This window comes from Cricetulus griseus, chromosome 4 (genome assembly GCF_003668045.3).
Source record: "Cricetulus griseus strain 17A/GY chromosome 4, alternate assembly CriGri-PICRH-1.0, whole genome shotgun sequence".
NCBI lineage: Eukaryota > Metazoa > Chordata > Mammalia > Rodentia > Cricetidae > Cricetulus > Cricetulus griseus.
Window position 1 is genome coordinate 230,568,136 of NC_048597.1, and position 23,188 is coordinate 230,591,323.

Genomic DNA, 23,188 nt, shown 5'->3' on the forward strand with positions numbered 1-23,188 from the left:
TATCTGCAGGTAATAGGGTAGTTTATAGAGAAAATAGAAGCAATCTATAGTTGTGAGAATTGATTAGGAATTTCATCAAGATTTCTAGCTATAAGATTAACATACAAAAATTTTTATGTTTCTCTTGCAACCAACATAAACAATGATAGAAATAAGGAAAAAGACACTATTCACAAAAGCAATGTAACAGAAGATATAGGTGAATGAGAGAAAGTGTGTTACTAAATCAAAATTCAATTCCAAAGAACTGAAGATGGAGGGAGAGGCAACATTCTTCCATATCCCCACAAAGTTTAAAGAAAATCCTGATCTATACCTGAAGAGTGAGGTGGCAAGAGAAGGCCACAGTTAACAGAGAGTAAGAAAATATAAAAATCTAGAAATATTGAATGTTAGATTTACAAAAGAAATGACAGACTCTAACTCAGAGGACTGTCCAGAATAGCAGGAAAAGAATGGGGAGTCTTGCCCCAGGGCCAGAAAAGGAAGACATGAAGATTATAGGAACTAACAACAAAACCTAAGCAAACAAAAAACCTGAGAGCTGATTTGTGTTGCTTTGTGAGGCAGCTGTTTGGTTTGCCACTGGCTGAGCCTCCTCCAGGGATGGGACCATGAATGGAACCATTCCTTGAAGAGAGCCCACTGCCAGAAGAACAGAAAATTCAGAACGGTTAAATCTCTAAGCCCCAGGGATCCCACCACCAATGTGGCAAGCAATGGCCCTGGAAACTACAAAGAACACCAGGACTGAACCGAAGCTGACTCAGACTCAGAGGCAAATATGCTCAGGTAGAACTGTGGGTCATGTGCAGAAAATCAGTCAGCAGTGTCCCCAGCAGGAAAGACAAATTAAGTGTTGCCCCCCATCCCTCGTCTCCACTCCTCAGAGACTAGAACACTGAACACCATATGTAGAAAATGTGATCCCAATCAGAGACAGGGCTTATAGCTAGCAGTGGGGGCAACCTCCAGGGAATACAATCTGGTCTGACCTGTTTTGAGCTACAAAAACTCCTCCTCCCACACACCTATAGAGTCAGCCACAAAACACAGCTTAGAGCTTGGGGAAAAATCACATTCATCCCAGAAGGAAGGTGGATTTGCTGATGACATATTTTTAAAAAGATTTTTATATCTATCAGTGTTTACTGCATGTATGAATTTATGTGCACCACATGTGTGTCTGGGCCCATGGAGGTCAGATACCTTGGAACTGGTGTTATGGATGGTTGTGAGCTGCCACGTGGGTGGGAACAGAACTTGAGTCTTGTGAAAGAATAGCAAGCGCTCGTAGCCACCCCTGACATAATATATTTTATTCTGTTTTATTTCATATGTACTTTTCAGTCTTACTTTTGTCTTTTACTATTGGTTTTGTTTTAGCCTTCATCTGTGGTGATATATTATTTATGATCTAATAAAGCCACTGTAGATCAGAATACAAAGCTAGCCATAGCCATAGAAGCTGGGCAGTAGTGGTGCACACCTTTAATCCCAGGACTCAGGAGACAGAGGCAGATGGATCTCTGTGAGTTCAAGGCTACCCAGGGCTACATGAGAAGTGAATCAGTCTACAAGAGAAACAGAGCTCACACCTTTAATCCCAGCACTAGAGAGGTATATAAAATAGGAGCAGGCATTAAGTATTCAGTCTTTGGCCCTTAGTCTCCAACCACATTGAGAATAGGATCTCCCCAGACTTGGTAGAGGTAAGAGGTCTTTGGCAGCTTGGATGCTTTGCTTCTCTGATTCATTAACTAACAAAGCCCATCAGTGCCATAGATAAATGTATAAACATACAAACAAACAAAAGGTATGCTTCTAAAGTGAAAATTAGAAAAATACCCAGAAGGCTATTAGCAGGGGACAAACAAAATAGCTGTATATAAATTTTGTGATGAAATAAATACAGCACTTAAAATGAGTGGTTGAAGTTCCACATGTATTATGATGGACAGGTCTCAAAGAAATTCTTGAATGGGAAACATTATCTTCCAGGAATACTCATTCCTATGGACAACTGCTAACAAAACAATATTATGTATTTAAGTCTTCCCCTTACTCTGTGAATGTGTGTGTGTGTTCCTAAATATTTTCTTTGTGCTATTGACTGTTTCTTTTATTGCACAGAAAGTTCTTTCTTTGATATAATCGTACTTGTTTTTACTTTTGTTGCCAGTTTTGGGGTCTTATCCCAAAACATACTTACACAAACCTGTGTCTTCAAGTGTTTTCCCTGATTCCTCTTAGACTTTTCATACTTTTGGATTTTTGTACAGCATGAAAGATGGGGACCTAGCACCAGTAATTGGTAAGACAGTTTTCCAATGCATTCTCTTGGTGTCTTTGACAGAAATCATGTGATTTTCTGGGTTCCCTAGTATGTTCTACTTGTCTCCTTATCTTTTCTCAAGCCAATACCAGAAACTTTGTACATGGCCTTAAAAATCAGGTATTAATATGACCCAGTTTTGTTCTTTTTACTTAGTTTCTTTGGCTATTCTGAGCCTTCCATAGTTTCATGTAGATTTTAGGATTTTTTTCTGTTTCTATGAATAATATTGTTGGTAAGGATTGCATTGAATCTGTAAACTGCCTTGGGTAGTATAGACACTTAAATAACAATAATAATTATTATTCTGTGGTGGTTTGAATGAGAATAGTCCTCATAGGCTCATGTATCTGAATCTTTCTTTCACAGTTGTTGAAGGGAGTATGTCACTGAGGTAGCCCAGACTAGACCCAATCTTTCTCTTCTCCCATCTCCCACACCCTTTTACTTCCCCCCTACCCTTCCCCTCTCTCTGCCTCTTGCCTGTGGTCAGATATAAGCTCCCAGCCACTTCTCCAGCACTCTGCCTGCCTGTCTGCTGCCATGCTGATAGTCATAGACTCACTTTTGAAACTGTAGACAAACCCTCAATTAAATGCTTTCTTTGATAAGTTGCTTTGTATACATAGCATCTCTTCACAGGGACAGAAAATTAACTAAGGTGTCTTCTATCCCATGAGCACAGGGTATCTTTCCTTTCCTGGTGTCATCCTGAACTTCTTTCATTAGCATTTCACATTTTTACTGCCAATATCTCTCATTTCCTTAATTCTATTTATTTAGACCTCAAACAATTGAATAGCAAAGAGTCCAACTTAAAAATGGATAAATAAATGGCCTATACAGACATTTCTTTAAAAAGATACAAGGGGATTGCAGAGATGGCTCAGTGGTTAGGAGTGCCTGCCACTCTTGCAGAGGACCTGGGTTCAGTTCCCAGAACCCACATGGCAACTCACAACCACTGGTCATAGCCCTCTCCTTACCTATGTGAGCACCAGACATACATGTGGTATACATATATACATGCAAGCAAAATACTCATACATGTCAAACCAAATAAATACATCTAAAAATTTAAGACACAAATAGCCAGCAAATATATGAACAAAAAGTCAGCATTATTACTCTTCAAGGAAATACAAATAAAAATCACAATTAGATATTATTGCAAAGGAAATGAAAAAAAATCATTGTGTCAAGGATATTGCAGCACTCTCATATTTACTGCAATATTCCTTTAAAAAAATCCAGGATATGACAACAACCATGGAAGAGTGAACATACAGGGAGAACATATGGTATATATCCACAAAGGAGTACTACTTAACCATAAAAAGAATGAAATATTGTCATGTGTCAAGGTAGAGAGAAGTGCAGGTGTTGTGTTAAAACAAATCAGACACAGACAAATACTGCATTTTTGCACTCATTTGTAGAAACTGATAGATGAACTTCAAAGAAGATGGGAAAGGCAGGGAGTGAAGACAGAGGTTAGACAAGAGTCACTGAAATATAGGAATTAGAAGCAGAAATCACTGTGCTGTGCCCAGTATTGTAGGCAACTCTAATCTACAAAAATCCATGTGATATGGCCAGGTGTTAGTGGCCCATGCCTTTAATCCCAGCACTCAGGAGGCAGAGGCAGGTGGATCTCTGTGAGTTTGAGGTCTCCAGAGTGAGTGCCAGGATAGGCTCCAAAGCTACATAGAGAAACCCTGTCTCGAAAAACCAAAAACAAAAAAAAATCCATGATACGTAAAAATAACTAGAAGAGTTGCCATGTGTTTCATACTTATATTAAGTCACCAGGCCCATCATAACAGATTTATGTTAATAAATATATTTTAAAATCAATGTATCATGGGCATAAAAATGTAAGGATTTTTTTCTACAATGAGTAAAGAAAACTTGTTATTAATTTCAGGGACCTTTAATTGTGTGTCATTAAAAAATTTGTTTGTTCTATATAAAAAATCTATACATTAAATAACATAAGTTTACAGTGTTAATTTGAGAAATGGAAATATTGGTGTTTGTGTGCTGGATAGTTTTATGTCAACTTTACACATTCTAGAGTTATCTGAAAGGAAGGAACATCACTTGAGAAAATGCCTCCATAAGATCTGGCTGTAGGGCATTTTCTTGATAATGATTGCTGGGGGAGGGCTCAGTCCATTGTGGGTGGTGCCATCCATCCCTAGGCTGGTGGTTCTGGGTTCAATAAATAAAGCAGGTTTAGCAAGCAATAAGCAGCACCCCTCCATGGTCTCTGCATCAGCTCCTGCCTCCACGTTTCTACCCTGTTTGAATTCCTGTCCTGATTTCCTTCAAAGATGAATAACAATATGAAAGTGTAAGCCAAATAAACCCTTTCCTCTTCAAGTTGCTAGCAATAGTAACCCTAACTGAGACAGTGTGTTACCTTATCCTTTTCCTTTCCCAAGTTTTTGAAATTTCAAAAAGAGATGAGGAAAAGGAGGGAAAGCTCAGACTTTAGGAGAACTTTCAGATGAAAAGGATTCCCAGTAGCAGCTGGGAGAGCAGGAGTCCAGTCTCTCTGATCACTGTTGCAGGGGAAACAATCCAGTTTCCTGTCTTCATGGACTGGAGGAGAGAGGCAGTCCCCACCCTTTCCAGGCCTCTTACCGTGTTCAGCTCTGACTCCAAGCTGCAGTTTCTAATGTGCGGGAACACGTCACTGTACTTGCTTGGGTAGGTAGATGCCAGGTAGTCCTTCACTTCCTCCAGGTTGTTGGCTGTCAGAAAGCCATCTTCAAGGTCGAAAGAATTGGTCAGCAGCAGAATCACCCTGCAGAGCAGACCATCATCTTGACATTCATGACTAAAAGGCCATTGGCTCTAAAACCTGGGAGGAAATGTGGGCAGCCTCTTCCCTCTGCCCTCTTCCCTCTGCCCTCTGCCCAGGGAGGGAAGTTGACAGGAAGGGCAACTCTGGATGTCTGTGCAGAAGAGATGAGGACAAAAACTCCCTCCCAACAGGCTACTTGACATCTGGATAAGTGGCCTCTGATGAGACTGGGTGGAATGCTGGAAGTATTCAATACTTTATAACCAGATTAGTACCCATTGTTGGTGACAGCACTTGAATGTAGCTAATGCTATTGAGGAACTGCTTAGAAAGAAAGTTAGAATCACTTAAATATACTTACTTATTTTGACACAAGGTCTCAACTATGCCACCTTGGCTGTCTTGGAATTTGTTATGTAGACCAGGCTAGCCTCAAACTTAGAGATTCACTTCCCTCTGCCTCCAGAATGGTGAGATTAAAGGCATGCACCACTACATTTGGCTTAGAATTATTAAACTTAATTTTATATCACAGTGCAAACTAAATGATTTGCATGTATACTGACTTCCATTAATTTCAGTTCTGGTTTAGAGATGGCTACTTATGTAAGTGACCTCCCTACTGGACATCTTAGCATCTGAGAGATTGTCCTCTGTTTTGAGAGACGCCAAAGACAGTAAACTGTAGTCTCTGAGACTTGACTAGAGAGGTCTTGCTTACACTTGAGATGAGGAATGTGACCAAGGACATTGGCATTTCTTTTTTTTTTTTTTTTTTTTTTTTGAATGCCCCTTTCTGCTAAGTGCAATGCCTACCTTAAACTGCCTGTTCCCTGTAAGGCAGGACTTAACTTTTTGGACCGTCAGAGTCTAGTTCTGGTAGAAAGCAGCAATTAGATAGTTGAGGAAAGAGAACTGAACCATACATTGTAGACCTCAATACTGGTGTCTTACGTCTACCCCTTGACTTCTGAGAACCCAGTCCTTCCCAGTCACCCTTCCAGCTCAGAGCTTTGGAGCCTTGCCTTCCCTCTCAAGGCCCAAGGTTCTGAGGGAAAACTTAGACTCACTTGTTTAAGCAGTTTTCATAGTTGAAGGTGGCCTTGAAGCCATAGATGGAGAAGGTCACAATGCTGGCAAATATGGAGGTGGAGCTGTTGATGATGGATACAATGATGGCATGCTTCTGGCAGTTGTTGGAGGGTTCATTGTAGCTGGCAAAAGCAATCAGGCTGCCAAACCCCAAGCCCAGTGAGAAGAAGATCTGCGTGGCTGCATTGATCCAGGCCTTGGGGTTGGCTAGCTGTTCCATCTAGAAGGCCAGTAGGGATAGGGATGAGGAATCCTGGGTTCTAATCCCAAACTCTCCCTCCCAGGGGATGGAGGCTCAGAGATGGAGAAGAAATTACTTCCAACACACAGGCAGTCAGGATGACTTGGGGCTGGAATCTAGGTCCCTGTCCCAGACTGTCTCCAGTGTATTCCCTGGCAGGTAAACTACTCAGCAATCTTCCTCTCATACCCTCTATGGCACCCTACCCATGGAGAGTGCAATTGAATATTGTCTGGTCTAATAGTCCAAAACACATAAAACCTCTAAGTCACCAGCCAGGCAAAGCACTGGTCTTAACGCAGAGAAATTTAGGTGATATGACATGGATGTGGAGTCTATCTAGTCTGAGGTGACTCCAGTACTGGCACTTAAGGCTTATGCAACAAGAGTGTACATTTTAAAGGTAAAGTCATCTGATTCCAGCCACAAGATTTTTTAAAGCAAAGAATATGCCCTACTCCAAATACAATAGCATTCCCACTGAAGAACACTGGTTAGGGTAACTGGAAAGAAAAAGTTAAAGAGGAGATCATGGCAGCCTAGAGGGAAAGGGTATAGATGACTGGAGAGATGTCCATGGTCCCTAGCTCAGTGGAGAGTCTGGACAGGCTTTGGGTGAGAACTGGAGCAGGAAGACCAGAAGGAAGGCACAGGCCTTGGTAATCAGGAGCAGTGAGAGCAGCAGGAGGGGGTGCAGAGAATTTAACTTCCAGAATGTACAGGGCTTGGGATGACCTGTCTGAGGAAGAAGTTCCAGCTTCCAGGATATCCATAGCCTTTAGCCCAGTCTTGGGCTCACACCAGCCCTGCTGATTACAGATCTTACCCCCTTTTGCTTTCCTCCCAGGCATCCCAGAAAGGGACAGTCCCCTTCCCTTGCAGCCCATACCTTAGGTGTAAACATGTACATCAGGCCATTGGTGGCTCCATGGAGTGTAAGGCCACGGACCAGGTAGATAATAAGTACACAGTAAGGCATTGATGCGGTGAAGTAGACCACCTGTGGGCATCCAGGAACACAGTAAGACTGCTGGAGAGGTAGGGATGGCAGGGCAAACAACCATCCCCACAAACACCTTACTTCTTTGGTGTTTAGGCTGTATCCACAGCTGCTGAGAGCTGCAGGTGGCACTGATCCTGAGTAGGACACAGGGTCTGAGTATGGTCTGGAGAAATGCAGGATGGGATGTAGCTGCCATATCTGTTGCCACCATGAACCTTCTTCTTCAGTGAATGAGAGGCAACAGGTACCCAGTTTCTCCTTTCCACACTCCTCCAGCCCCTCTGTCTCTAAGAAAGGCAGGAGGAGCCCACACAATGTGTGAGTCTCTCTGTTCAGTATTTGAGCCAAATTTGACCCTGAGCTTTCTGAGGTCCCAAGAAAAGCAGGAAGACCAATCACTTACAATTTCTATGTTATCTCTGAAGGAAAATTAGCTCAGTGTCTTTTGGGGCAGAACTGGATTTTCAGGATGGGAACTGAGGGAAGCCTGGCTCACATGTCCATAGGCAGAAAGCAGTGCATGGGACAAAGTCCTACAATAAATGCAACAGAAGTACTGATGGGATTTTGTGCATTCTTCATAAATTCTATTTGATTAAGCCAATCTTCTTTCCCTATTGACATGCTTCATAATTTAAGGACATGTTCTTTGTTGCCTTGGCAGGGGAATCTCAGACTCAGGGTCACCCTGACTTCTGAAAAGACTCAAAGTAAGGGCTTTCAGGTGCATGTCTGCCTAGCCTGGGTGGGAAATTTTGGGTAAACCACTTCCTATGTATGCCTGGATAAAGCAAAAAAAATTTTTTTGGGAAGGTTGTTTTTGTTTTATCAATCTTCTTTTAGGTTATATCCACCTCTAAGAAATACAACTAGTGATCCATGTCTTGATATGCTTGAATTAAGCTCAGTCTTCCATTTCCTCCTTGGCATAGCATGATTCTTCATGAATTTCTAAGGCTGTCAGAGGACACTGAGTAGAATGTAGGATATGTGTTTACCATGGCTTCTTACACATTTAGGAGACTAATAAATATACCCAAGAATCTAGTATGTCAAGCCAGATAGAGACACAGATAGATAAGGATCCTTTGACCAGTGATCTGCAAGGAATTCAGGGACATGGGGGAGGGCTGATCCTGGTCCATAACACTGGGCACTTAGAGGACACCCAGGCAAAGCTCTGGAATTTCCCTTCCCCACCCAGTGGACCATGTTTCTTACAGGCTTTCTGGAGTCCTCACAAAATGGCTCCCTTCTTTTTCTTGTGGGAAGGATGGTTGGGCATGTGATCTAGCTTAACCTATCAGGAGAAATAACTTCTGACCAATAAGTAAAAATCCAGAGGAGAATAAAAGAGATTTCGACAGAAAAGGAAAAGGCAACATCTTTCCCTATACATGGAACTGCTGGGGCATTTCTGTCACAGCATCAGCAGAGAAAATAGTGAGGACTGATGTGGTATCATGTCCTGGCTCTACTTAATTCCACAATTATAAAAGGCTTGGAGAGAAAAGGACTTTTTAATATCCAAGGGTATACACAGGGCAGATGCTGCAAGGTCTGAGCTCAGTTGAGAAAGAACACCCTGATTTTTCTGCTCATCTGTGAGGCTAAGATGATGGCCATCATGGGGACTTAGAAACCAATGTAAAATGTCATACCAGGCACAACACTGGGGTTGTCACGCAATATCTTAATGACATAGGTTATTCTAAGCTTGATGCCTCATGAAAAAACAAATAAACACGTCAGTGCTGGAGAAGGCAGTCAGGTGATCAGAAGAGTGAGATCTAAGGGATTCTCAGAAGAAAAGAAACTGGAAGTGACTAAGTTACAAAAGACATTAAGATAACATTTATGGTGCATGTCACCAATAGGATGGGAAGACCTTGGAGTTAATCTGGGCTATGTCCTGATTCTGCTATCCCTGTGATCTTGGGAAGACCAGTTCACCTATCTAAGCCTTTTCAGAGTGTCATCATGTATCTACTCTGAGGGGCTGTTACAAGAATAAGACACTATGGTCAACTATGGGTTTACTTTGCAGAGTAGCTGAGTATGGACCAGTCACCCCAGCTTGAGACAGGTGCAGGTGATGGAAATACAGCAGATATATCAGCCCCAGGAGGAATGGAAACCTGGGCATCCAAAAGGAAAAAAGGACTTAGGCAGATAAAAGGCCTAAGCTGGGTATTGTGACACATGTGTAGCCTATAATCCCAACACTCAGAAGGCTGAGTCAGGAGGATTGCTGTGAGTTTGAGGCCAGTTTGAGCTGTACAGTGAGTTTCAGGCCAGCCTGAACTTATAAGGAGACACTTTCAAAATAAAAGCCAGAACAAAAACTAAAACCCCAAACCACAAAACAATAATTCAAAACAAAAAAACAAACCGAGGAAGAACCCAACCGTTCTGGTTGCCATTAAGTCCCTGAAAGCACTTTGAAATGGGACCCCAATTCCAACTATACAATAAAGTCACCAGAAAGTGGCCCATCTGTCCATGTTGAGGTCCCTCCCCAGAACAATAGCTCTGGCATTTGAGGGGGAAGGACTAAATAAGCAGATGTTTGAAGATCTCCAAGAAATGCCCTGGTATGGCTAGGGCTTCTCATTTCAGATTCTGTGTCACAACTTTAACCACTTCTGACAGCCTTCACTGTCAACTAGCAGAGGGAATGCCAATAACACCAGCCATGCTTTCTGACCCACTGAGCCTTGACTCTAGACTGCAAGAGACAGCCCCTGGCATCGACCAAGGCCAGGGCTGAGGTGCTACTCATCCACCCACCCATTTGCAGCCCCATCACACTCCACAGCCCACCTTGCCAGTTGACTCGGTGCCTCTCAGGATGCACAGGTACACCACCAGCCAGGCCAGGGTGAGGCACAGGGCTGGCTCCCACTGCACCCCTCCATTCTCCTGGATAGATGGTGAGATGTTGAGTGTTTTCCTGTACCAGAAGTACTGTGTTGATGAAGCCTTTTCACACTCCTCATCATAGCCTGTGCGGTTACCATTCAGTGGGCAGACAGACCATGGCAGGGGATCCTTTGGAATGAGAACCAATGGTGACGTAAGGGAAATGGGTGATAGGAAGTGGCTTTGACAGGAGGCTTTACACCATGTCCTGTACATACTGGCTAGCCTGACTTGCTTGAAGCAACAGAGTACAGAGTAAGGCTTCCTGGCCTTAACTTTCCAGATCCTTGTAGCTACCTTTTGTCCCTGTTCAAAACCAGTTGTAGGGCTAGAGAGATGGCTCACTAGTTCAGAGTAGTGGGTGTTCTTCCAGAAGACCCAGGTTAGAGTCCTAACACCCAGATGATGGCTCACAACCATGTGTAACTCCAGTCCTGGGGGATTTGACATCCTCTCCCAGGCTCTGTAGACACAAGGCATGCACGTGGTACACAGATATGCAGGCAGAACACCCATACACATAAAATAAATAAGATAAAATTTAAAAACAGGCAAAACCCCCCCCCAAAATCTGTGAAGGTACTTGAATTAGAATCTTGGAACAGTGAGTCCATTTGGATGGAGAGGCCACAGGAGGAAGGCATTGGTGCCTGATGAAATCCAGCAGCAGGTCCCAGCCAAGAAAGAGAAGTCCTCTAAGTTCAGTTGCCTTGCCTAGCCAACATTCTCTGGACCCTCTGTTGAGGTCACTCTAACTCACTCTGTTTCACATATTTGGCTGCAAATCTGAGGATATCTTGGCTGTACCCAGGACCTCTGGGATCTTTTGCTTGAGATGAGCTGGACATCAGTTTTTTAAATGTCCCTGCCAACGTACATGCTGTATGAAGAAGCTCTAGGACATGTAAGAACTGGTGCAATGGAACAACTGAGAAATTTTCAGTTCTCTTCTCCCTTCATCTGCATCAGAAGGTAAAGATAGAGTCTGTACTGAGAGATCTACCAGACGCACCTGTGGTGATGACCAAGCCCAAACGGCTATACCACAGCACAGCAGGTACATCTGGTAGATCTCTCACTACAAGGGTCCCTGCATTTGCTTGGCTAAAGGCACCTGCTGAGAAGAACCCCTACCCCCACCCCATGAAGGAGACTCCTGTAGAGTCACTTGTGGCTTGTGGAATTGGACAAAAGCTCTCATGTGGTGTGTATGACCATGCCAGGGTAGAGTTACATGTTCCAGGGACATGCCTGGCCCATAGAAGTGAAAGTGAAGGTCTGCTTGTCATTATCCTGTGACCTTGGAAGAGGATTTAATGCAGGGGTAAGGGGAAGTCCATCAATCTGTGAAGAGTGGAATGCATGAATATTAAAGTGGTACTTCGTAGGTCCTTCTCCTCTTTTTCCACCTGTAAAGAGGCTGAGATGGAGGCAGCTGCTAGAAGGGGAGTGGAGGCAGTGGGATTAGAGTTTCTGAGAGGGAAAAGGCTGAAGATGGTGGTGGAAAGAAGATTCCTTAGCTTTGCACCAAAACCAGCTCTCAGTGTGGAATTGTGGTTCTTCCATTTATTTTCCACAATACCTAGACCCTTCCAGAATATCAGTAACAAGAATTTGGGCAATGCGCTGTTTAAAATGTATGCCATTGAAAATAGCTCCTATAGTGTTAAAGAGTGGCATTGCTCCTTCTAGGTGAACTTTTGGGATTTCAGGATCAGCCTAGAGCCAGAAATATGTCAATGGCAAGTGGGAAGAGGTAGAAACAGGATGGGAGGAGAAATAACCATTTCAGACTTGCTTGTAAGTCCTTGCCACAAATTTTTCCTGAGTCTGTCATGAGATGGTTTGTAATATTTGCAGGGCACTTCCTGTAGATATGAATGCTATGGACCTTGTGGACCTGCTCCTCAAAAATGTGCAGAGAGAAAGAGAGAGAGAGAGAGAGAGAGAGAGAGAGAGAGAGAGAGAGAGAGCTACATTGCATGGTTTACATTGTGACAAGTAGTGGATCCAGATTCTGATGTCCCCACTTGCCTTGAGATGTGTGACTTCCCTCACCCTCTCCCCTCACTGAGGCTGGTGTTCTCTTTCTCCACCAGCTCCCCACTTGGTGAGTGGCCCTGCATCTTCTACCCTTTTTGCTTTTGCTCTGGCCAGAGGTTGGCTCACCTGGAAGGAGTGAAAGAGGTACCAGAAGCCCCAGGCATTGATGACGTTGTAGTACATGGAGAGGAAGAAGGAGACGACCACACTAGCAACACCTGTGAGCAAGCAGAGGGCCACTCTGAGGATCAGATGGTTGTGATTCAACCAGTGGCACTTGAATGACAGAACTATGGTGACATCCCAGAGCAGGAACACCTTTCCATCAGGTTTTCTTTCTTTTTTTCTTTTTTCTTTTGGTTTTTCGAGACAGGGTCTCTCTTTGGCTTTGGAGCCTGTCCTGGAACTAGCTCTTGTAGACCAGGCTGGTCTCGAACTCACAGAGATCCACCTGCCTCTACCTCCCGAATGCTGGGATTAAAGGCATGCACCACCAACGCCTGGATCAGGTTTTCATTAGACCTGATACCATACCTATGACCTCTTCCTGGGGGTTATTCCCCCAACCTCTGATCATCTGAGATGGGAGACTAATGATAGTTTTTGACATCTAAGAGTCAGGTCCTGGGCTCAGTATTTCATGTGCCATTAGTTCTCACAACAGTATTGTCCTCCTTTAAAAGAGCAAACTGAAGCTCAGAGCTTGCCCAAAACTACCCAGGGGAGCTATGGAGAAGTGCCAATCACATGCTTAATATGACACTTGCTCCTTTTGGAGGTTGCGTTACTGGAACCAACCCCATCCATGTGGCTGGGTGTGAGATGTGAATCAGACAGACAACCCTACCTCCAGACTGGTCTGGCCTATGAGGTCCAACAGTAGCACTGTGTAAAAGGGCGAGTTTGCCATCAGGTTGCTCTAAAAGAATACTCACACTGGCCCTCGGGGGTACTGCCAACCATTGTCATTCCACATGCAACCAGCAGAGCTGTGAGTTGTTGACCTTGGGTGTGGTGGACTATACCAGTATCAATATCATTACAGAGCAGCTCTTTCCACACCACTGGGAATTCATTCCAGTAAGTGGGTGTCAGTGCCCAAGAGGCCAGGCAGCCTCCCCTGTCTTTCCAATGTACAGTGTACATTGCTGCCTCAGCACACTCTGACAGCCTTCAGAGCTCTTCACAGTGAGGAGGCAGTTTGAAGATGACTCCTAATGGCCCTGGCACATTTTTTCTAAAGATGCACCAGGTCACATAAAATTGACCCTTCTTCATTTCTGAACAATGGCTCACCCTTCCTGACTGCTCCCCTTTCTCGTGCATGAAAGCTGCATAGAACATGTATGGTCACTGATGGCCCTGAATCCTGTACTTTTACAAAGCAGGAGAATCACATCCTTGAGGTGCCAGGGGACAATGACTGAAGTCACTCTGGAAGGGTGCAGTGGGCCACACCTGGTCTGCATGGACACCTTGGCTTCTGCACACAGGCATCACTATGGTGTCCCAGAGCCCCTAAGTGGTGTGGTGAAGATGAGACGACCTCACACACTTGCATGCCATGGTCAGCATCAGGCACACGTTAAGCAGGGGGCAGTTGTGTACATCCCCAGAGGGTAGGTGGCTGGGACTGAATGAATGCTTCTGTGCCAGGAGGCTATGACCAGCCATTCACAGAATCTCAAGCTGAGGTCCAGAGTGGTGATGCCCTGAGGTGGGAGTTTCCCTGGGGGGTGGGGCTACACATGAGGTGACGAATCCAGGGCCCTCTCTGCCCAAGTTCCATGGTAGCCCTCCCTGGACTGTCAGTTCACCCAGTTCACCCAGGTCCTGCTCATGGACAGCCACCTGCACACCTGTAATGCCCAGGAACACACAAGTCTCTGTCAGAGGCACTGAAAAGGATCTCACATACCGACACCACTGAGGTAGGGGCTGATGGTCCTCCAGGCACCGATGCTGCCCTGCCGCATGCGCTGCCCCACGGCCAGCTCCAGGTACAAGAGTGGCATCCCCTCTACAATGAGCATGATGACATAGGGGACCAGGAAACTCCCTGTGGGAGGCCAGAGCTGAGCATCAGGTCAGTGTGGAGAGATGGGTTTACCCTGCCTTGCCTCTATGCGACTGTGCTTCTTTCCCCTGCCTTTCCCCAACCAGTCCCTCCTTCCACCCCATCCTTCCACCCTCAGACCTTTCCCCCGAGCTGCCATTTTCTGCCCATGTTTCTTCCTCCTTCTACAGTTTCTCTCACCATACATCAGCTCACTCATCTATCTGACCATCCATATATCCATCTTTCTTTTCTCCCTTCTGTCCCTATCTATTTATAGTAAAGGCTATGTCCCTACAAGCTGTATGGAGTGGTAGTCCATGCCTCATAGGTTATAAAATAATCTCTCTCTCTCTCTCTCTCTCTCTCTCTCTCTCTCTCTCTCTCTCTCTCTCTCTAATCCAAAGTGTCAAACAGTAACCACAGCAGGCCTAGTGAGTCCCATGGTCAGCTTTTCTCTGTGACAAGGCCTACTTACTTGACTACTGTTTGGGGTCAGGTGGAAACCCAAGGCCTGGTGCCAAGTAGGAATGTGAACATTTTTAGCAATGCCCAGTAAGCATTTGCATCACTTTCCCAACCCCTAAAACAATTGAAAATGTATGTACAGATAAATTAAATGTATTCATATTACAAGTTTTACATAAAACTATGAAAATAGACCATAGCCCTATATTTACTATCTAGAGATTAAAATTTAAAGAAGCAACAGGGAAAATCTTTAAAACTTCAGATTAGGCAAAGATGTCTTAGACACAAAAGCAAAAGCACAATCTATGGAAGAAAATGTTGATAAATTGAGCAATAGTACATTTCCCCCTCGAATAGCACTTAACAGAACAAAAGGAACAACTGCATCATATATATATATATATATATATATATATATATATATATATATATCCTGAGAAAGTGTGACATGAGGCGTTTATAGTGGAATCTCAAAACCAACGGACATTCCATAAGTAGCATGTCTTAGTGCACTATGTTGCATCTCAGAATAAATGAGATCGGGTCTGTTATAAAGAATGGAGGCCGGGCGTTGGTGGCACAGGCCGGGCATTGGTGGCACACGCCTTTAATCCCAGCACTCAGGAGGCAGAGGCAGGCGGATCTCTGTGAGTTTGAGGCCAGCCTGGTCTCCAGAGTGAGTGCCAGGATAGGTTCCAAAGCTACACAGAGAAACCCTGTCTCGAAAAACAAAAAACAAACAACAACAAAAACAACAAAAAGAATGGAAATGCACTGGCTCCTGGGTCTGGAGGAGGCGCCATGCAGAGCACACTGACAGCTTTTGACTGAGTCCTTTCTTACTGAAGACAAGAGCAGTAGAGGGCAAGAGTGAGAAAAGGCAAGAGTGAGATGGGAACTCCATTTTTAAAACCAACTTCACTTCTGTGATTACCACAATCTATCCTCGAGGCCAAAACCCTCATAACGGAATCACTTTTGACATACCCTTCCTCTAAACATTATGGAGTGGGGACCAAATTTCTAAGACATGAGCAGAACAGTATCTGTAAGTAGTAGTCTCATCAAAAGATACTTAAAACTGGAACTCATTAGGAAAGTGTACATTTATACAACAATGAGATAAGAGAAATGTGCTGTATATTAATATAAAAATATTTTGCAATTAGTTTGAAAACAAGTCTCCTAACCAACCCTCTTCCAACTGAACTACTCCCATGCCTCTTTGATTTAAAAAATTCTAATGTACAAGGAGACCTTGACATCAGAGGGAAAGGGCCAGCAAGGAGCATACTTGGTGAATTAAATATAGTCACTACTCTTCAGTGATTCTCGTACAAAAAGGGAATTCTGCCCCCTACCCTATGAGTCTGGTCTGGCCTTGGGAAGAGCTTTGTTCATCAGGATGTGGGAGGAAACTTGATGGCATGTGTATTCCCGAGGCTTGCAGCGTTTTCATCCTCAAGGAGTACAGCCAGGGAACATCATGTATGGAACCCTTCTAGGCTCCCCAGGATGCGGAGCTACATGTTGGACAATTTGGGTGTGTAGGGCCTGTAGCCACATGAGCGGGGCCAGATGAAGCTGCCAAGCCTCTGTTAGGTACCCACAGAGCTGTATGAGGTGATTTTTGTTGCTGTAAACCATTACTTTCCTCTCTTCTCAGTACTTCCACTTGGGTTCCATAAAAGCAAAGTTCTCTGAAAGACTCCCAATGCAGAAACAAAACAAAACAAAACAAGACGTTTGCTATACAGAGCTATTGAAATTTTACCAGTTTCCCAGAGTAGGATTCAGCATACAGTCAGATCTTCAGTTCTGGTCTTAATGTTTCCTCAAGGGTGTTTTTTTGGTTTGTTTGTATTTTGTTTTGTTTTCCACTTTAGAAGTTTACCAGCAAGTTGTTTTGTGGAATGTCTCTCTCTCCTTTGAGGTTCTGGCAGAAACACTAAAGTGACCTGCTTTCCTCTTCCAGAGGGACAAGATGTCCATTTGCCCCTTCTTGGCAATGTCGACTTTGCTCACATGGCTTAGGTGGTGTCTGCTAGATTTCTCTGCTAAAACTTAACTCTTTCCTTTGAAGCAATAAAGTAATTTGGAGGGGATGCTTTTTGTTTGTTTGTTTGTTTAGAACATGGTCTCATTTATATGGCTATGGCTGGCAATCTTCCTGCCTCAGCCTCCCAAATGCTGCATTGCAGGCATGCATTAGATTTGGAGAATTTGATCCCTTTTCTATTGTGTGGTCATTTTACACGAACCAATAATTCTTACCTAATCCAGTGACAGCTGCATGTATCAGCCTGTAACATGCTCTATCATTTTCAACGTTGTCATTTTCAGCTGTTGTCATGCACAATTGGTAAGCAGAGCATACATGAGCATTGTTTGGTAGCACCCCTGCCACCTGTGTGTCCTGTTAGCTCGGGTGGATGGAACACTCAGTCAAAGGGTGGCTGGGAGGAAGTGGCATGGTTATTATTTCTTAGGTTCCCTGAAACCTGCCAATGTGTCTCTACCTGCATTGCACACACACCATTACATCTCCACACTGGTCTTGGGGCTCCCAGTTTGTAAGTGTTTCCCCGGCTCTGTCAGAGACCGTGGCACTCTGCCTACTTTAGCCCTCAGTCTCTGACCTGGTCAAACCCTCTTTTCTTGCTCCTTCCACTTGAGATAAAATTTACACTCCCTCCTTGATCTCCAAGGACTTCTTTCCCTCTGTGGCCACTGTTCCCTGTCAAGGAGCCCTTGGCACCTTCACTTCTGTCTCCCCCTGTCCATTTCATTTTCTGCACACATTTGGCTTCCTTAGAGGCTTCCCTCTCTGCCCTCTAATCTGTATGACTTTTTGAAGAATAAGCTATGTGAAAATGCAGTAACCGCCATTTTCTCCTGGTAACTGTCTCTTACCATTGAGGAAGCTTTTGCCCCTTACTCAGCTCTGCATGGCACTGGGCAAAGCTGGAGCCCACGGTGACTGCAGGTTAGTATCTTTCAGGAATTACTGGACCTTTTACACATACCCTCACCACCCTTCAACTTCAAATACTAAGGTGGAGTCTTCGTCATCTTTGGTCTGATGGTTCCTGCTCTTGAGGCAATTGCTACCACCACACTTGTAAGTCACTCACTGAGGACAGAGGAAGACTATCTGGCTCACCACTGCCCTTTAGTTCTGTCAAGGAGCAGGCCCTCCACAAACTGTTGGTAATAATGGTTCTACAGTAATGGTTCTATTTAGGAGGGTAGGTGATAGAGATCTTACTGGAGGATAATGATGGAAATGTTTTGAAAGTCACTCATGTTGCTAAGAACAAAGTATCTAAAAATTCACACAGGGCCCAGTAAGATGGTTTAGCAGGTGTGGGTGCTCTCCACCAAGCTTGATGATCATAGTTTGATTCCTGGGACACACATGTGGGAGGGGAGAACTGACTCTCAAAAGTTGTCCTCTGACTGCTACACAAACAAAATAGATTTTTAAAAAGCAGCCTAATTGTCTCGAAAAACCAAATAAATAAATAAATAAATAAATAAATAAATAAATAAAATAAAAAGCAGCCTAAGTATACAAACAGAACTATTTTAACTTCTTTGACTTTACTTGTGTGTGCATTAGATAAGACAGGGGAAAGTCTATCCATAAAGATGGGCAATGATAAGTATTCTTTGAACTTATGATAAGACACTGTAGATCAAAACGCACGCGTGTGCACACACACACACACACACAAAAAAAAAAACCACACACACACACACACAACAACAACAACAACAACAAATGTAGAGTATTAGAACAAATGTCTTCCTCTGAAATAGACTTGCTGTGGGCAAGAGAAGATGCAGAGAGGAATTGTGTTTGTCCATCAAGCAATGATGATAAACAGTGCAAAAGAAAACATGTTTCTGAAAGATGAAAAAATATAATTGTTGAATTTAAAGCCCAGTGGAGCAAATAGTACAGCATAGTCACAATGATAAGTTCAGCTCACAGAAAAATAATCAAGAGGTGGACATCATAAGAACAGACAGAAGGCATGGCCAGCAAGCTTAAGCCCTTACACTATCTAGAACTGAGGGGGATAGAACACCACAGACACAACAGTTGGAACATGTGCAATAGTGAGATTTGTAAGACAATTTCGGATAGCGTAGTTGAGATTATTGAGCATCACATATATTTCTGTGATACTTTAAGTGCCTAGAGTACCTAAGAATTAATAAAATTAGTCACAGAATTCTCCTTCACAGAATTAAATATCTGAAAACAATAGAAAAAATCTACAAATTTTGAGCATAGGAAATTGCAACCCATTCATGGTGCTACAAAGCAAAGATAGTCTCAGAAATTAAGTCTTTTATTTTCTGTTCCTGAAAGAATTACTTGTTGATGAGCTGCAGCGTGGGATCAGAAGAAAGAACTCAAGTATGGAGTTGTGTTATAAAATAAGTAATCAATAGTAAATAAATAAGCAAAACAATGAAGGGTAAAAATAATGCTGTTGGTTTCACTGGAAGAAGTACTGTAAAAGAGAAAAGGAATCCATGAATAGGGAAACATGATATTAATAGTAAAATAATCATTGTCACATATATGAAACCCCAGATTATATTTTAAAGATGTGCTATGTAGATTGGGGTAAGGAGAGAAGCAAGAAGTAAAAGTCTGCTGTGATTTGAAGGTGTCCCACAAATTTCATGTGTTGGAAACGTTAAGTTCTTAATTCATATGGTAATGATATGTGTAGGTGGGACCTATGAGAGATAGTTAGATTTGGAGCTTCTGGATTAATGAATTAGTGGAACAAATGGATGGAGTGGCTTTGGAATAAAAGTTTTTCTGGGCAGAGCTGCTCTGTTTCAGCATGTACAGTCATCTGTTGTGTTATAACACGGATAATGAAGAGCAGATACTGGCACTCTGATGAGCAATCTTCACTGTTAACTTGACTAGATTTAGAATCACAATAGGAACACACCTCTGGATCTGTTGGTGATTTCCAGGAAGATTTAATTGAAAAGGCAAGACTTACCTTAAATATGGATGGTACCATTCAATAGGCTAGGGTTATGAACTGAATAAAAAGGACAATGAAGGATTGGGGAGATTGTTCAGTCTGTAAAAGCCTTGCCCTATAAATGTAAAGACCTGAGTTTTGATTCCCAACACCCACAGAAAAAATTGGTTATGCCTTTCATCCCAGCACTGAGGAGTCAGAGATAATAAGTGCTGGTATTCAGGCATTATGCTGGCCTGCCCCTGTCACCTGGCAGAATGCACTCAGGCAGTACCCTGGTCAGCCCAGAGTTCCAAGAGTACTACTCTGCACGCTGGTACAAAGGACTCCTTTAAAAGACAGACCTTTGCCCACTTTCACTCTCATTCCGGCTCTTCTCCCTCTCTTTTCTCACTTCTGTTTGGGCTCTTTTCCAGTTCTCTTCCTGCTCCCCACTGTTCCCCTGGGGCAGACAGGACTTTTCCCATCTCCCTCTTCTCTTCTGTTCTCTCTCTGCCTCTGTGTCTCTTCACCTCTTTTCTCTTTCCTTCCCCCTCCCTCCCCTTTCTAATAAAACTCCTCACTTAAGCTCTCTCTGGCTGCCTGGTGTGTTTGCCCCTCTGCCTCGGTCCCCCTCGCCTGCCAAGGAATCTTCCATGGTCCCCCACCCAAGGTCCCCTCCTCAAGCTTTATCCTACCAATAAGTACTTGGGGCTTGCTGGCCAGCTAGTCTAGCAGAATTGGTGAGTTCAGTCTCAAAAGGGCTGGAGATATGACTCAGTGGTTAAGAGCACTTGCAGCTCTTGCAGACTCAATTCCCAGCACCTACATGGTAGCTAATATCTATCTATAACTCCTGTTCCAGGGGATCTAACACCCTCTCTGGCCTTCATGAGCGCCAGGCATGTACATGGTATACAGATATATACATGTAGACAAAACTCTCATAGACATAAAATAAAAATAAATGTTTTTAAATTTTTAAAAATAAGGTAGAGAGTAATCAAGTAAGACACAATGTTGACCTCTTGGCCTCTACACACTTGTATAAATAACACGTGAACACCTGGGTGTGCGCACGTGTGTATAGACATCAAACAGACACGAGAGTGCTGGTGATGGTAGGGAAAACAGCAGCATCCTGTTGCCATTACTTCCTTGCTAGCATGGTTTGTACCCTAAGCTGTGAGCCAAATTCTTTCCTTAAGTTGCCTTTGTCAGGGAAAAGTAGCCTATACAGGCATCATACTCTCAGACTGTGCAGCCTTCAGATTTATGAGCTAAACACATGCCTATGCTTTATAAATTCTCACTTGGTGCAATTCAGTTATAACAACATAAAATGGAATGCGAATGTGTTAAAAGTTTCAACTCCATGGGGTGATATCAAAGATAATATCTCATTTGTGATACTGATGAAGAAAATAAACATTTTTCAAAAATATGAATTAATTATTGGTAGAGTAAAATCAGAACTTAAAACCTGTAATCATTTGAGAGAAAAAGCAAATATATTTTATATTATAAGAGATCAAAATGCAACAAGCAAATAGCAAAAACATAAAATGGCCAATAGCTAGTAGGTGGTAGTAACCACCTTTAATCCCAGCACTCGGGAGGAAGAGGCAGGCAGATCTAAGTTTGAGGCCAGTCTGGTCTATAGAGAGAGTTCCAGGACAGCCAAGGCTACACAGAGAAACCCTGCCTTTAATAATCATCATTATTATCATTATCAGCAGCAGCAAAATGTAGTCTGATAATGATTATAAATGGATCCAACTCTTTCACTAGAAGTTTATAATTATGCGATAATAAAGGGTCAAACTTTAAAGCAATTAGGTTCCACAACTAGAAAATGGTTAAATGTGTTGTTACCTCTATAAATGGAATGCTATAGCCATTTAAGTTTATATTTTTAAAGAATATGACTTTGAAAATGATTACAAAAGTCCCCCCCCCATTTTATTGTCTCTGCTTTTTTTTTTTCTTTTTTTTGAAACAGGATTTCACTACATACCACAGACTGCTCTTGAACTCAAAATCTCTCTGCCTCAGCTACCTGAGTGCTATTAGTCATCATGCCTGACCAGGTGTTTTATCACATATGCCAGGTCATATGTACAGAAGTCAAATGTAAAGGTCAGAGGACAATGTGCAGGAGTTGGTTCTCTCTTTCTATCTTGTGTTCTCGGGATTGAACTCAAGTCATCAGGTTTGGAAGCAAGAGCCTTTTTGCTGAGCCATTTTACTCACTGAGCCATTTTGCTGGCCCCTTAGGCTAGGTTAATTTTAAGAGCAAAGCATCGAATCACATGTAAAATGTAGTTCTAACTTTTTAAATAAGAAATAGGAACTGTTATTATCTCTGGGAATTTCAGGTTTGTTGTTGTTGTTGTTGTAGTTGTTGTTTGTGTGGGTTCTAAGGATTCAACCTAGGGCCTCATTCATGCTAGTCTCACTACTAAACCTCATCTCTAGACTCTGAGTTTGTATTTTATTCTTCATGTATTTCTCTATTTTCCAGAATTCCTACTCATACAATCAGTTATTTGGAGCACACAATTACTCATCTTTATAACTACCACAGCAGTACCCTGTTTGCTGAACCCAAGGATCTCATTGGAAGGTAGATTCATTGTGCACACACGCATTTATGAAAGCTGCTAGTGTGTGTATGTTTTCACACATTTGTATTCAGCACATTTGCAGTCTAGAAGTAATTAATGCCTTGGACTTTGGCCTGCTGACTCTTTTGAAAATGGGATTTTGTAGAGTTCCTTCAACATCCTTGTTGGTTTCTTTCTTTTCTTTTTTTTTTTTTTTGTCTTTGGTGTATGGGTTGGATTGATAAGAGTTGTGCAGAGAAGAGGGACACCTGGGACATAATCCTTAGAATTAACAACCTTTGTTCAGGGCTGGTTGAAGGGAGCAGTTACAATCTGTTTGATTTCCGGAGGTTTTTTTGCAGTTTATAAACATGCTCCTTGTTGACTGGCATGACTGCATCTGTGTCAGGAGGCATTTTACATTCCTTCTTTATACTCAAGAGCATGGTTCTCAACCTTCCTACAATGTTGTAGTGATCCCCAACCATAAATTATTTTCATTGCTACCTCATAGCTGTAATTTTGTTACTGTTATGAATCATAATGCAAATGTTTTTGGAGATAGAGGTTTGCCAAAGGGCTTGTGACCCACAGGTTGAGAACCACT

General features: G+C 43.0%; 1 protein-coding gene across 2 annotated transcripts in view; it reads right to left on the reverse strand.

The window, feature by feature from the left end:
* The window catches only part of LOC100760123 (sodium- and chloride-dependent transporter XTRP3A), a 37,708-nt gene that overhangs the window by 10,956 nt on the left and 3,564 nt on the right, over positions 1 to 23,188 (reverse strand). The window contains exons 2-7 of one of the 2 annotated variants that reach the window (XM_027415523.2): positions 14,367 to 14,507; positions 12,575 to 12,666; positions 10,307 to 10,534; positions 7,370 to 7,480; positions 6,218 to 6,459; positions 4,985 to 5,147 (exon numbers count right to left, since the gene is read on the reverse strand). In XM_027415523.2, coding sequence (XP_027271324.1) covers positions 4,985 to 5,147; positions 6,218 to 6,459; positions 7,370 to 7,480; positions 10,307 to 10,534; positions 12,575 to 12,666; positions 14,367 to 14,507 — 977 coding nt within the window. The remainder of the gene's footprint in view (positions 1 to 4,984; positions 5,148 to 6,217; positions 6,460 to 7,369; positions 7,481 to 10,306; positions 10,535 to 12,574; positions 12,667 to 14,366; positions 14,508 to 23,188) is intronic. The other variant, XM_035444095.1, reaches the window with a different exon arrangement.